Genomic DNA, 14,439 nt, shown 5'->3' on the forward strand with positions numbered 1-14,439 from the left:
CAGAGGGCTCGAAACAATAGTGTAATATTGCCCCGGTAACTTTACTTGGTTGTGTGGTGGCTTTTCAAAAAGAGCTTCCGTGTCAGAAGGGACGCGTTTGTCTCCCATAGTTAGGGTGTACCGCGTGTTTTCATTGGTGAATGTCTGGGTGACGTCACGGAGGAAGGATGCAGCCAATATGGCGACCACTACAATATCATAGAATGACACTTCTGCAACTTTGCGCATGGATGACGCGCTCTCTGCTCACATTTATTTTTTCAGATAGACATTTGAAGTGAATAATGTTATGTATTTTTCATTACAATATCTATTTTAGAATGTTTATAGGGAGGACTTGGGCTTTTAGTATATTGTTCAGGGAACCCCTTATGCATCTAGTATAGTCCTTAATTGAATGGATCTTTTTTTAGAAGAATTTAAAATTGGACTGAACATGTTTTACATGTTCAAAAGTTTTTTGTAATTTTATTGACATCCTTGAAACAGTTTTATATCGCAAACTATTTGAGCTGTGGGTGTCATGTACTGTACCATAGTGTAGGTGTGCTGCAGGTTTTAAGATGCACATCTGTCAGCTCCTGCTTTTTGCAGCTGACATAAAGGAGCCTTAACCAGGAGAGACCCAGGCCCCTAGATTTTCTCACATAATGGATTTAATTATTTAAAAGAGCATTTATTTTTGTATTTTCTCATAAGAGAATGTATCAGACAGGGCACCAGTCTTATAAACTGTAGTGTCATCTCCCGTGTCTGCCAGAGTTGTACCTGCTGTTGTAGGCTCAAAATAAGATCTCTAAAATTCATATTCCATTTCAAACCCAGTGGTTTTAATTAACTTAGCAGAGTTTATTACAAAACCAGCATGAGGATGTTTCACACTGTCTCATGCTTCTAACTGAAGCATTTTCTTGTGTATCCAGGAAATGGTGGAGGCTGCAGGTGAGGATGAACGAGAACTGGCCGCTGAGATGGCAGCTGCCTTCCTCAATGAGAATCTTCCAGAAGCCATTTTTGGCTCACCAAAAGCTGGTGCTGGGCAGTGGGCTTCTCTGGTGCGCCTGGTCAACCCTATACAGGGTGCAACACTAGACCAGGTGCAGTTAGAGCAGAATGAAGCTGCATTCAGGTATGTGTCGTTTTAGCTAAAAATCTATATTCTTATTTGACAAGCTTGAATGATACAGAGAGCGTAAACCCTCCATTTGCATGTCCCATTTTAATGAACACGTACTTTTTGTGCATGTTTTTTTCCTAGTGTTGCAGTTTGTCGTTTCCACAATGCAGGGGATGACTGGTATGTTCTGGTGGGAGTGGCCAGAGACATGATCCTCAACCCTAGATCAGTTGGGGGTGGCTTCATCTACACTTACCGCCTAACCGGTGGTGGGGAAAAGCTTGAGTTTGTGCATAAGGTGAATTTTGAGTTTTTGAGCTTTTATCAGAATTGTCATTGTTGGTTTGTCAACTTGTATTTGATTTTAAAAAAGTAATTTTGATTACTTTAGCTTACAGCAACCAAATACTAAAATTCACCAGCTTTAGAAACTAGAATAGTACTTAACAATTAATAAACAATGAAAATTATTGTAATACATTGAGTTTTTGATGAAACTTTTGAATTTATGAATATTGAAATACATCAACTTATGTACAATAATCCAATTTATTGTGATGTTTCTGAGTGATTCCCAACCAGTGTGCTGTGGCACTGTGCCATGCGCAATCTTCTGGTGTGCTGTGGGAGATTATCAAATTTTCATTTACAGGAAATAATATATTTTTGTTCTTCTATTTATGCCAGTGAGCCATAGTGATAGACAAAAAAATGCTCTTCCATTTGATGGCACTAACGGATGAGAATTTTCCGCCGATCGGCGGATTTCCGACTTTTTCAGGCCAAAATGACCATTCTTGAGATAAGCGCAAATCCGTTGAGAAAATTTCAGGGGGTAGAGTATCGTGCGCCTGCCTCTCGGTGGTGGGCCCCGAGCTGCAAGTTCAGCTTAGTGCTAGCACAAGCACGACTATCATATGCCGTTCTAATTTGCTCGGTAGTGTAAATATTTGCATTTTGCGACATAAACATTAAAACTTGTTTGCGGCAGATTACTTGATTGGACAACAGAATTATACAGTATAACGATCCAATCTTGTTAGTGGTTAATCGTGTTCTCAGAAATCACCATGTAACTTGTTAGTTAGCCAAGGAATGGCGCGTGGGATGTAGCGCGAACTGAGCGACGGTGTGTTCAAAGTTTTACGATGGCGAAAGTGTTAGAAAAAAAGGATGAAGAACAAGCGAGGGCAATTGACAAGGATGCTGGAATCAAAAACTGTTTCAGACGGGCAAGGCTTGAAAAAAGTGTAACCGTGCAGATAGGACCAAAAACGGTATCAACATGTCTAACCGAACACATACAAAAAGTGGACATTCCCGGCAAAGTGCTGTGCACTCTGTGTTCCGATAGGAGCAAAAAATATCCAGTAGGACACTCACCCCTGGTTGTGGTCCTTTTTTCCTACATTAGATTTTTGTGTCAATTGATGTGTGGTTTTGTTTTTCCCTTGACTAATAACCTTGAACCTGTATTCAGGTTTCAGTTGCATTTTGATCTCTATTGTCAGTTTTACTGTCTTATATACTTGACATGCAGAGAATCTAAAAACATAGTTCAGTGAAAGGGTGATCCAAAAATGTTACAAAAAGAAACTAGAGTATCTGTGGCAACCACTTACGGGCCAAGCCGAAAGAAACCTATTGTGTTTCTGTGTGAATAAGGTGGAAAAGGCATACAATGTATGAAGACAATAGTATTCAGTGCAGCGGGTGTCTACCGATCAGAGAAGAGGTTGATTTAGGGATGGCTGGGGGTCTCCCAAAATGCTAAGTTTTCAGGGATTCAGTAATGTTAAAAAAAAAAAAAGTTTGATATAATTTGAAACTGACAAGGTAATCAATAAAAATTTGAGGAATTAACCAAATCAATCAAAATCAGAGATTGCTTTAGAATCGTACAACAGTCTTTTAATAAAATAAATGTATCTTTCTGACAGACTCCAGTCGAGGATGTCCCCTTGGCCATCGCACCATTTCAGGGGCGAGCCTTGGTAGGAGTTGGAAAACTCCTGAGAATTTACGACATGGGCAAAAAGAAACTGCTTCGCAAGTGCGAGAATAAGGCAAGTGGGCTACTCACGTCTTCCCAAGCTGTTCATTGATAAACCAGTCATACAACATTGAGCCAAAATGTTTTTATTTGACCCAAATCTTCAAATGAAACTTTTTCCTTTGTAACACTTCTATTGTCCTGAAATTGGAAGTCTGTTGCATTTTCACATACAATACAGAAGTTACTGTTCTACATTTGGTAACACATGCAGAGATTGACGGCATATTTTCTTTATTCACTCTGTTTCCTCCTTAGCATGTTCCCAATCTGGTGACTGGCATCCACACCATTGGCCAGCGCGTGGTTGTCTCTGATGTACAGGAAAGTCTCTTCTGGGTCCGCTACAGGCGTAACGAGAACCAGCTCATCATATTCGCTGACGATACTTGTCCCAGATGGGTGACAACAGCATGCCTGCTGGACTATGACACCATGGCCTCTGCAGACAAGTTTGGGAACATTACCATTGTGAGTACTAGGCTGTAGACTTAAGTAGCTGACTCTGGAACACATCATCATCAGAGTTTAAAAAAATGTGCACAAACTAGCTGGTGCCGTTGTCAAGTCCCCCACAAGAATACAAACCATACAAAATACATGGCATAATGCAAGAGATATTGCTCATGTGTAATACAATCTGGAGTACAATACGCACCTTCAAAGTTGCGTTTCTGTGGCTGGCTTTTTTTTTTTTTTTTTTTTTCTTGTACAGGGTTCGCACGCGGCCCTAAAAGTCCCTAAAAACCCCTAAATTTTCGAAGGTCCATTTAGGGGCTCCTAAAAGTCCTTAAAATCCGCAAAAAAAACGGTCAAGCCCCTAAAAAGGCCTTAAATTAAAAAAAAAAAAAAAATCAAAGGGAGGACCTCGACCGCCAAAATTCTCCCTAAAAAATAAATTAATCTTTTATTTAAAAAAAAAAATAGCGATCTGTCTGGCATCCAAATCAGCCGGAAATTGTCAACTGATGTCACCGTGTTGACAACTAGTCGCCATCTTGTCGATATTCCATTGTTTGTTTCCGTGAGTAACCATTTCACTTCGTCTTCGTTACAAAGTAGCGTAGTTCTTTCATCGATCCAACTTGTATCACGGGGAAGTGCATTTTTCAATATGCTTGGGTTGAAAGTAAGGAGTTCGGGAGCTGGGTTCGTCGAGATCCAAAAGATCGGCACATGTTTTACTGCCATCTGTGCAAGCAGAGTTACCAGCTTGAAAAGATGGCCGTCAAAGCGCTAGAGTCGCACCGGAAAAAGAGACACACTGATTTGGCAAAGACTCTCATCTTCCGTCGGTACGAATCTGTTTCTAAAATATCAAGATAGTGAAGCATCAACTTCAGGCAGTGGTACTAGCAGTGCATGCGCACTAGGGATCGCAAAAAAAATGCTTACTTTCATAACCAGCTTTAACCGAACAGCTGTAGCAAAAAACTAGTACCATAGTGGTGTTTACATAATTCACCCGCGGGACCTCGAGTTGGGGTGTGGGGTTCCGCACGGACTGTTTTTGTTGTTGCTCTTCCGGAGTGACGAGTTCACAGAGTCCCCCCCGTTATGCGAGTAGTGTTTTGATATCTGCCAATAAAACAAGTTTACTCCCATACTTTGGAGCGTTTCCTCGATGCCATTTTTTATGTTTCTTTGATTTAACTGAATGTTCTTTTGAGTCCAACTTTACTCTAACAACGAAACTTGAAAAAAATGGAAATGATGTTGAAAAAAATAGCGCAATGTGGAGTACCGGAACCGGAAGAAATGATTTGGAAATTTTAACCGATTTCAAAAGTCCGATTACGGTTTCAGTTTTAAAAAAAACGAAAACCGGTTATTTGTAACCGGTTGCGATCCCTAATGCGCACCTACAGTTGTCCAGCCAGAAGTCAGGCTTTATGAACGTAGTTCAATACACGAAGACGGACTTGTTAAAGGCAGAGATCATGTGGACTTTAAAAGTGATCTGCAGCCATCACTGTTACAAATCTTGTGAAAATAATTCAAAAGTGGTTGCAGTCATGTTCCCAGACAGTGACATTGCTAAAAACTACCACTGTGGTTAAAGGAAGACTTCGTACCTGGCTACATTTGGCATCGCTGCCCACTTTTCATCTCCACTGCCTCAAAGCCAAAAAAGCCAGAATAGAGACTGAGATATCTACGCTTATTGAGAAGGGTGACAGGCTGTGTGAGGAGGCAGAAGAAAAGAGGAATCTGAGGTTCATCACCGAGGCCAATGCACTCAGAGGCACCTCTGCAGCAACAAAGAGGAGGCACTGGGTAGGCTCAAGGAGCTGGAGTAGGGGTGCTGAGACAGACATCAGTGGAAGACATTTGTGTATATAGTTGCAATTGTAGTTAGAATCTGTTTTTCTGTAGGCTGTTATGTGAAGACGTTGACAATGGTCATATCAATGAGAACTACCACAAGGGGCGACAGGTGATCATGTCACAGGTACTGAGATACTGGAACATTTGATGAACCAAGAACGGTTGATGGCACCATTGTGTGAGTCTTTTTTCCTTACTCTTGATTTCCCACGATGGCCCTAAATTTTTCGTGTCGGCCCTAGATTTTTTCCGTGTCAGCCCTAAATTTTTCGTGTCAGCCCCTAAGAATGCCCCTAAAAAGCCCTTAAAATTTTTTGGTCAGACTGTGTATGAACCCTGTTGTAATACACACCGCAGAATTGCAGGTATCCAAACTAAAAAATGTTAAGTATTATTCCTATTTTAGTGATTTTTTTTTTTTCCCAAAAAATATTGTGCTTTGTGTCCATGTGCTGACAGAATGAATTCCCGATTTCGATGGAAATTCAAAAACTATTAAGTCAAATTGATAAATGTTTTAATAGTACTGTTGACAATCAGTCTTACATACTGTACCAATAAACTATTTACTGGTATTCTATATACAACAACATTAGCTACATTTGTTGTGGCGCGGGCTAGATAAACTGCCTGTTCGTGGTGAGGTTTGTCGTCAGTAAGGCGGTGGGCTGTGAGGCAGAACCTCTGAGGCAGACTGGGCATCTCAGTCTCGCTGTAGAGTGGTGCCTCCTTGGCAGGCTGGAGAAGCCATCATCCCAAATATCACCGCCCAGTAGGGGCCCTCTAGTGTCACAGTCATGATTATTGGTGAGCAGCAAAAATTTTCTTATTTTATATGTGTATATATTTTTTTTATTTATTTATTTTTTTTTTTTTAATTTTTACAGACTAGTTTGGTTTATTTATATTTATACGTAATTTACTTAGACACGATAAGCTTTTAGTAAGCAGTATTTTTGTATTTGACTACATTTGATTTCTTCCAATGTAAAGGAAAAATTTGCACTAACTCTGTGGCTGCTGTTCCTATTGTTAATTGCATACGTAGCCACGAGACTCAAACGGGACTTCTTCCCTCCACCTGGGTATAAAGTGGCTGACCCTTTTGCATGCAGATGGATTTTTTGTTCTTCTCCAACTCCCAAATTTTCAGATTGGTCCTCTAACACATTCAACGCCCCTTTATACTTCCGCACTCATGTGGGCAACATCACCCACATTGCGTTACATAACAGACATATTGGGCCGCGTGGCCCCATTGCGGCATTTGACGCCCACATTGTACATTGCAGAATGCTGCGGCCGTGATCTCTCATGGTTTGTCTGTTCTCAGCTTTCCCCCTGATACTTCAATACCACCACCCAAAGCATCATTTAGTGGGCGCACATACCACCTATGACACTGCCTTCTCAACCAATTTGCAACATAATTAAATGCATCATTTGCTCATCTTTAGCGTCATTTGTTCTAGCGGGCGCTGTTCCATGTTCGCCATTGTTGTATCTTTGTTCCTTGTTCCGAGAAGTAAAAATGGCTACCAGAATCGGCTATAAAAGGCAGCGGAAACTCCACTCTGTGGTGTCCTAGCCAACACCAGCCATAGCCACACCGCCGGCTTGGAGGAGAACACCAGCACAGTTTCTCAACAGCATACGTGGGTTGCACTCCAGTATAAAGGCAAACTGTGTGCGGGATAGCCGCAGTGACGTCAGTGCTATCACCTCCTGCGGGTGTATAAAGAAGCCTTTATACGTGCTAACGTGTGCTTCCGCATGCTAACTCTCAGAGCAAAATGATTGAGTGAGCAGTAGTGATTAGTTCCAATTGATGCTTCTTGCATCTTTGTTTCTCCATGAGGAAGTGGATTCTGCCCATCACTATGCCTCCCTGGCATAAATAGCTGAACAAAAATACATTTGTCATTGTATTTATTTATTTTTTGTAAGTGTATATATATATATATATATATATATATATATATATATATATATATATTTTTTTTTTTTTATTAAATACACAAGTACAGGGTGTCCCAAAAATGTATACACACATTAATTGTAAACTTCTTATAATTTTAAAAATTTTTAACATGTAAAACAATTTGCAAATATTGTTTAAAGTGCGTGTACATTTTTTGGGACACCCTGCATATACCGGAAATGAACAAGTCATTTAAATAAAGATTTCCACAGTTTTCAGAACCTTAGACTGAGCTGAAAGTTCGCTTTCAAATGAGACAATGACACTAAGCACACAGCTAAAATACCAAAGGAGTTGCTTCAGAGGAACTACATGACTGTTTTGAATGGCCCAGGCAGAGCAATTGAGACTCTTTGAAGACCTGAAAATGGCCAACATTTACCATCCTGTCTGACAGAACTGGAGAGAATCTGCAAGGAGGAATGGGAGAGGCTTCCCAAACCCCTATGTGAAAAACATATGAATCATTCCCCCCAAAGACTCATGGCTGTATTATGTATCAAAAGGGTGTTTGGGCTAAATAGTGAGCAAAGAGTCTGAATACTTATGGGTGTTTGTTTCTTTTTTAATCTGCAAAATTTTCAACAACTCAATTTTTTCCTCTCAATGTGGGATCCTGTGTGTACATCATGGGGCAATGAATTTACCGTATTTTCCAGATGACAGTGCACACCGGTGTAAGCCTTGCCCACTCCGTGCATTTTTTTTCTCCATAGACTCATCAAACCATATATCTTGGATATATATATATATATAAATATAAATATAATATACAATATACAATCATACAGAATAAAGAATAAATAAAAGGCATCTAAATACTTTCTGCATCCACTCGATTTCTCTTGTTCCATTTTGTTCAAAAACCTGACGTGATAGATAAAAACTCAGATCATTTTTGGATTCCACACTGAAAAATTATTTGAAAACAGCTGTCAGACCTAACAAAAGTTGTGTTCCCCAGTGTATGCCCTTTAAGATTTGAGTACCTCTGGCATATATAGTATTATTAACCAACAAATGATTTTTTTTTTCCCCCTCATTTGATTCACAACCTGTCATGTCTTTAAATTGCAGGTGCGTCTTCCACCCAACACTAGTGATGATGTGGATGAAGATCCAACAGGCAACAAGGCCTTATGGGACAGAGGCCTTCTCAACGGAGCATCACAAAAGGTAAGTTCTAGAGGTCACGTTTTTGTTGAAGCACATACATTGACAGTAAAAAGCCTCATAGTGGATATACAGGGTGTTCACAAAGTCTCCCAACAATATAAATTAATTTGAAAAAGAAAATCAATAGACAAATATATGGAAATTATTATCAAAATGGAGAAGTTACCATATTTTCTGTACTAGAGAACGCACCGGATTGTAAGGCACTCCCACTTTGCATTGCTCCCCCCCATACATTAGGGGTACGTTGTAAAATTCTATATTCACACAGAAAGACTTACTTTTTTAAAAGACAGCTTTAATGACCAAGTATGTAACAACACACAAGGAATTTGTCTCCGGAAGTCTGTTCCGTCCTGGTACGACATTCAGAACAAAGAACGAACCAACAATAAAACATGCACTTTAAACGCTGTTTACATCCTTAGTACTGACAAGTATGCTGGGCGCATGCTGAGAGGCGCTCCTAGCATGCTTTGCGGGACGAAGGGTGTAGATCACCTTTTAAGGTGTGTTTCCTGTCAATTATTTCTTCAGTCATGTTCGGAGGGAATATGAAAAAAATGCCTTAGTAACTCATGCTGGACAGGCAGTTGTCATCTGTGTTTGTTAGTTATGGCTGCTGTATCAGTGTCAAGTGTTGATAGCCTGCATTCTTGGATTTATTGCTGATTAAAGTGTCAACATGTCTCAAAAAAAGTTTTACAACTTTTCAAATGTCGAAACTAAATACAACAGTTGAGTGCACTGTTGGAAAATTTGTTTTGATTGTGTAAAAAGGTTTCTGCAACGTGAATAGTCCGACCAAAATTGTGTCGCTGCACACAAATGTCACATGATCAGTCTTTCCTAATTCCACTAAAAACACTTGAGATGTCTTGAAGATTGAAAGGTTCCTCCAATTGGACTTCTATGAAACTGAATTTAACCTGTAATTATAGAGATCGATCACATTCCCTCCCAAACACCCCCAACAACCCCTCAGTCCTGCTCCATTTTTCTCCCCTCGATTTAAAATATGCGGTAAATGAGTCACACAATGTCTGCCTTGTGCACAACTTTTTTTCATTGTTCACAACGTTGTATATGTCAGATTATCATGTATGGTGTTATTAATGCGCTTTGTGTCCTCGACCGGGATGAGTGGCCTTACTACAAGTAGGACACCTACCACACCCAGCACTATTAACGCGTGCTGTCTCTAGGAGCGCTCTCCGACAGCACATCTTCAGGGAGGTGGGTCAGGAAGAAAAACTCATAGCCGCAGGGAATCAATTTGTGTGCATGCCGGACTGCGTGACACAAGAGCGTGTTCGCGGTATTAGTTGAAGCCTTGCTCCGCAGGAACGAGCACATACCACATGCTCCTGGCATCCGCGCACTCAGGCAGAAATGTGGGAGAGCGCAACGCTCAGAAAGTCACAGGCCTTTTAAAGCCTATTTCTACTACTTCTGGTCAGTGTATAAAAACAATTGTAGTAATGCAAAGAATATTGCACGCTATGCAGAGAAAGAAAACCAATTCTGACACAGGAGTTACTGTTGTGGTCACCAAGCGTCTTAGATGCCAGATCTTTGATTGTTACTTCACACAGGGTGAAAATATTTAATCAGGGACTTGTGAGTCAAAATATCAGCAATGACAGTTCAACGTGGGCAGCACGGTGGTTCGGCCGGTAAAGTGTTGGTCTCACAATTCTGAGGTCCCCGGTTCATTCCCGGACCTGCCTGTGTGGAGTTTGCATGTTCTCCCCGTGCCTGCGTGGGTTTCCTCCGGGCACTCTGATTTCCTTCCACATTCCAAATAAATCTCTAAATTGCCCCTAGGTGTGATTGTGAGTATGACTGTTGTCTCTCTCCATGTGCCCTGCAATTGGCTGGCAACCAGTTCAGGCTGTACCCCGCCTCGTGCCCGTTGACAGCTGGGAAAGGCTCCAGGACTCACTGCGACCCTTGTGAGGATAAATGGTGAAGAAAATGGATGTATAGACAGTTCAATGTTTCTGTGACGTGTCTGTTGGGTCCAAATCAAACTCCATTCATATTGCCTGAATTCAGCATGACTTACATATAGTGCTTTGAATTACTGGAATGATCAAGAAAAATATAAAACAAATGACTAATAATGGCTGACAATGCTTGGCATTGGCCCTGATGGAAACATGAGGGAATGGCCTTGAAACAGGCTTAGTTTGCACATTCTATGCACAGATTTTGGCCTTATTTCATGGTCTATCTAATCTAGTTTATTTAGACCATATTTATTGTTAACAAATGTTTCCATTCACATTTGGATTTGTGGACAGCCGCTCTGTTTTCTTTCCATCCGATCTTGGCCACATGAACAAGCATGATGTCGAGGTGGAGATGCATTTTTCATCAGACAGTGACACACACATTTATGAACTACATTTTTCACTACACATTTTTAGCCCACCACATGTTGGCCAACCACACACAACCGGATGACTCTCTGTAACCGGCACAGCACTGAGTCAGCATGAACACTTGTGCGTGTTTTCTAGGCTGACGTGATCGTCAACTACCACGTGGGGGAGACCATCTTGTCCCTGCAGAAAACCACACTGATCCCTGGAGGTTCAGAGTCACTGGTCTACACCACCCTGTCCGGTGGCATCGGAATTCTGGTCCCATTTACTTCTCATGAGGTAAATGCCTGTCATCTCTCAGTCATTTCATTTTCTTTGGTCATCTATTGTATTTACTTCTTTGTCCAGGACCATGACTTCTTCCAACATTTAGAGATGCACATGCGCTCAGAGTTCCCGCCACTGTGCGGAAGAGACCATCTCAGCTTTAGGTCCTACTACTTCCCCGTCAAGGTGAGTTTATTCATACTTAAAATAATACAATACGTGGAAAAGGTTAGGGATTTGGGGATTGCAGGTTAAAGTTCAGAATGAACCTAAAATGCACCGTAACATGTACAGGCAGTTTTAATTGGTCCTAAACTTTTGAATTCCCTTGTTTTCAATGTTTCACATCTTAGTGCAGAGAATCAAGGAGCTGAAAATAAAAATTCATGGGAGGTGTTTACTTAAATCCATTAAGTTTTCGAGGACCTCCACTTCTATCCCTTACTGTTACTCCTTCAGTCTCCCTTGATCTTACCAGTAGCTGATGAGTTCAGTTTTCACTTCCCAGTGAGAACATCCTGTTCAAAACTTTGCGATGAGGTCCTGCTGCTCAAATTTCACTTGTCGTCATTGACCCATGATGTCAAAATATGAACAGCTTGATAAAGGGAACTTTTCAAATACCAATTCTACTTGAACCAGGAAATATTGTGGTCCATTCATGGAAAATAACACGTGTTGTGTAGCATTCAGCTCTTTGTTTCGTTAGAGATGGTCAGATTAAATTTATCTGTGACAGTTTTAGTGCATTTCAGCTTTAACCTGAAATTTCACCTTCAAGGCAAATGTCCCTAACTCTTGTAGGTAATGTCCCTCCATCAAGGGGGTTTCCACCTCGTCCTCACGTTGTCCTTGTTTGACGTCCTTGCAGAATGTGATTGACGGCGACCTGTGTGAGCAATTCAACAGCATGGAGCCTCACAAGCAGAAAAGTGTGGCAGAGGAGCTGGACAGGACACCGCCCGAGGTCTCCAAAAAACTTGAGGACATCCGCACACGTTACGCATTCTAAATGCGGACCTCAAGCTTCATCGTTACGACGGGGGAGCAACCGTTTGGATTATCTAATTAAAATCAAAACTCCTTGGGGTTCAAATGTAGTAAAAATACAATGTATTTTCCATAACATTGAACTTTACCGTACATGAACTGATAAAAGACTGAACTCCCAACACTTATTGATCAAAAAAAAAAACATCACTTAAAATAGCATACAATATTCTTACACTGGCAATCGGTGTCCCCACTCTTCATTTTTTTGTCATGACACGGTGTCCCTCTAAGTTGTACATGCGTAGTGGTGATGCAAGAAAATTAGTCTGTCTGTCAGCCTTAAGGCAACGCAGTGCCACAAAGTCAGGGAATAGGTGGCACAAGGATTAGTGTACGGACACCATGACTGATGTCAAAACATCCTGTATGAACACGGCACAGCTGTCGAAAGTGCATCTCCCCTCACGTTGGCAGCTCACATCGTTTGCACATTCTCCATTGGATGCTACACATGAAGTGTAGATGTTAACTCATTTACATTCTTGGATCTTTGTGACCTTATAAAAGTGGAATTAGCTAGAAGGTGGTATCGGAATCTTTTTTGAGGCAGCAGTTTTAATGTTTTGATTTGACTTTTATCACAAACCAAAGGGGAAAATTACATTGTTTGTTTCCTGTCTGCGGTGGTTGTGACATTAAGAGTCAGAGAAAATAGGTGGCCGGAAACACGCACAGTTTGAAAAGTTGTTGCCTTGGTCATGCCTGTGAATTTCCCCACCTCAGCCACAAGCGCGTCCAGCAAGTTCTTGTCTAAGAAAACGGGCATTTGTGGGCTTCAGAACGATAGTCTGTTTTGTAAATAAAGTTGCTTTTTATACATGTCAAAATTTTGTCTGTGCATGTTGTTTCCGTGTCCAACCACAACCAAGGATGACTTGAATTTCTCATGTAGTGTTGGTGGTGTTAGTCGCAGCTTTTAAGAGTGATGTTAGGGAAAGAACACAGTTAAAGTAGGGTTAACCCTGATGAGCTGGAACACATTTCTAATATATATACCCATTATTGATTTTTAAAGTGTGGTGTCATTACAAAAAAAGACAGCCTCTATTTTTACAAATTTTCCCACTTAAAATTATAGAGGCCTGAAAATTTAATTATATATCCAGTATACATAAACAGTGGAACCTGTATAACGTCGGACGTTGAAAATAATTAGTTCTTGTGTTGAAATTCCGATTTGTTCTTTTCCTTTTGGCTTGTCCCGTTAAGGATCGCCACAGCATGTCATCTTTTTCCATCGAAGCCTATCTCGTGAATCGTCCTTTCTAACACCCACTGTCCTCATGTCCTCCCTCACAACATACATCAACCTTTTCTTTGGTCGAGAGCTCTTTTGCCTGGCAGCTTCATCCTCAGCACCTTTCTACCAACATACTCACTCTCTCGCCTCTGGACATGTCCAAACCATCGAAGTCTGCTCTCTAACCTTGTAACCAAAACATCCAACTTTGACTGTCCCTCGAATGAGCTCATTTCTAATCCTTTCCAACCTGTTCATGATAAGCGAGAACCTCAACATCTTCATTTCTGCTACCTCCAGTTCTGCTGCTTGTTGTATCTTCAGTGCCACCGTCTGTAATCCGTACATCATGGCCGGCCTCACCACTGTTTGATAAACTTTGCCCTTCATCCTTACAGAGACTCTTCTGTCACATAGAACACCAGACACCTTCCATCAACTGTTCCAACCCACTGGGACCCGTTTCTTCACTTCCTTACCACACTCACCATTGCTCTGTATTGTTGACCCGAAGAATCTGAAGTCGTCCACCCTCGCTATCGCTTCTCCCTGTAGCCTCACTCTTCCCCCTCCATCCCTCACATTCACGCACATATACTGTTTTACTTTGGCTAATTTTCATTCCTGTCCTTTCCAGCACGTGCCTCCATCTTTCTAATTGTTCCTCTGCATGCTCCCTGCTTTGACTGCATATCACAATATCATATGCGAACATCATGGTCCAAGGGGATTCCAGTCTAACCTCATCTGTCAGCCTATCCATTACCACAGCTAACAGGAAGGGGCTCAGAGCTGATCCCTGATGCGATCCCACCTTCACCTTAAATTCTTCTG

At 41.2% G+C, this 14,439-nt stretch overlaps 1 protein-coding gene across 2 annotated transcripts in view; it reads left to right on the top strand.

The window, feature by feature from the left end:
- The window catches only part of sf3b3 (splicing factor 3b, subunit 3), a 42,134-nt gene extending 29,553 nt beyond the window's left edge, over positions 1 to 12,581 (top strand). For both annotated transcript variants that reach the window (XM_061822348.1, XM_061822349.1), the window contains exons 20-27: positions 924 to 1,129; positions 1,259 to 1,415; positions 3,058 to 3,183; positions 3,429 to 3,641; positions 8,557 to 8,655; positions 11,181 to 11,324; positions 11,394 to 11,498; positions 12,184 to 12,581. In XM_061822348.1, the coding sequence (XP_061678332.1) occupies positions 924 to 1,129; positions 1,259 to 1,415; positions 3,058 to 3,183; positions 3,429 to 3,641; positions 8,557 to 8,655; positions 11,181 to 11,324; positions 11,394 to 11,498; positions 12,184 to 12,324 (1,191 nt within the window). In that variant the 3' untranslated portion in view covers positions 12,325 to 12,581. The remainder of the gene's footprint in view (positions 1 to 923; positions 1,130 to 1,258; positions 1,416 to 3,057; positions 3,184 to 3,428; positions 3,642 to 8,556; positions 8,656 to 11,180; positions 11,325 to 11,393; positions 11,499 to 12,183) is intronic.
- Positions 12,582 to 14,439: the final 1,858 nt, after the last annotated feature.

The sequence above is a fragment of the Syngnathoides biaculeatus genome, chromosome 6 (genome assembly GCF_019802595.1).
Source record: "Syngnathoides biaculeatus isolate LvHL_M chromosome 6, ASM1980259v1, whole genome shotgun sequence".
Taxonomy (NCBI): Eukaryota; Metazoa; Chordata; class Actinopteri; order Syngnathiformes; family Syngnathidae; genus Syngnathoides; species Syngnathoides biaculeatus.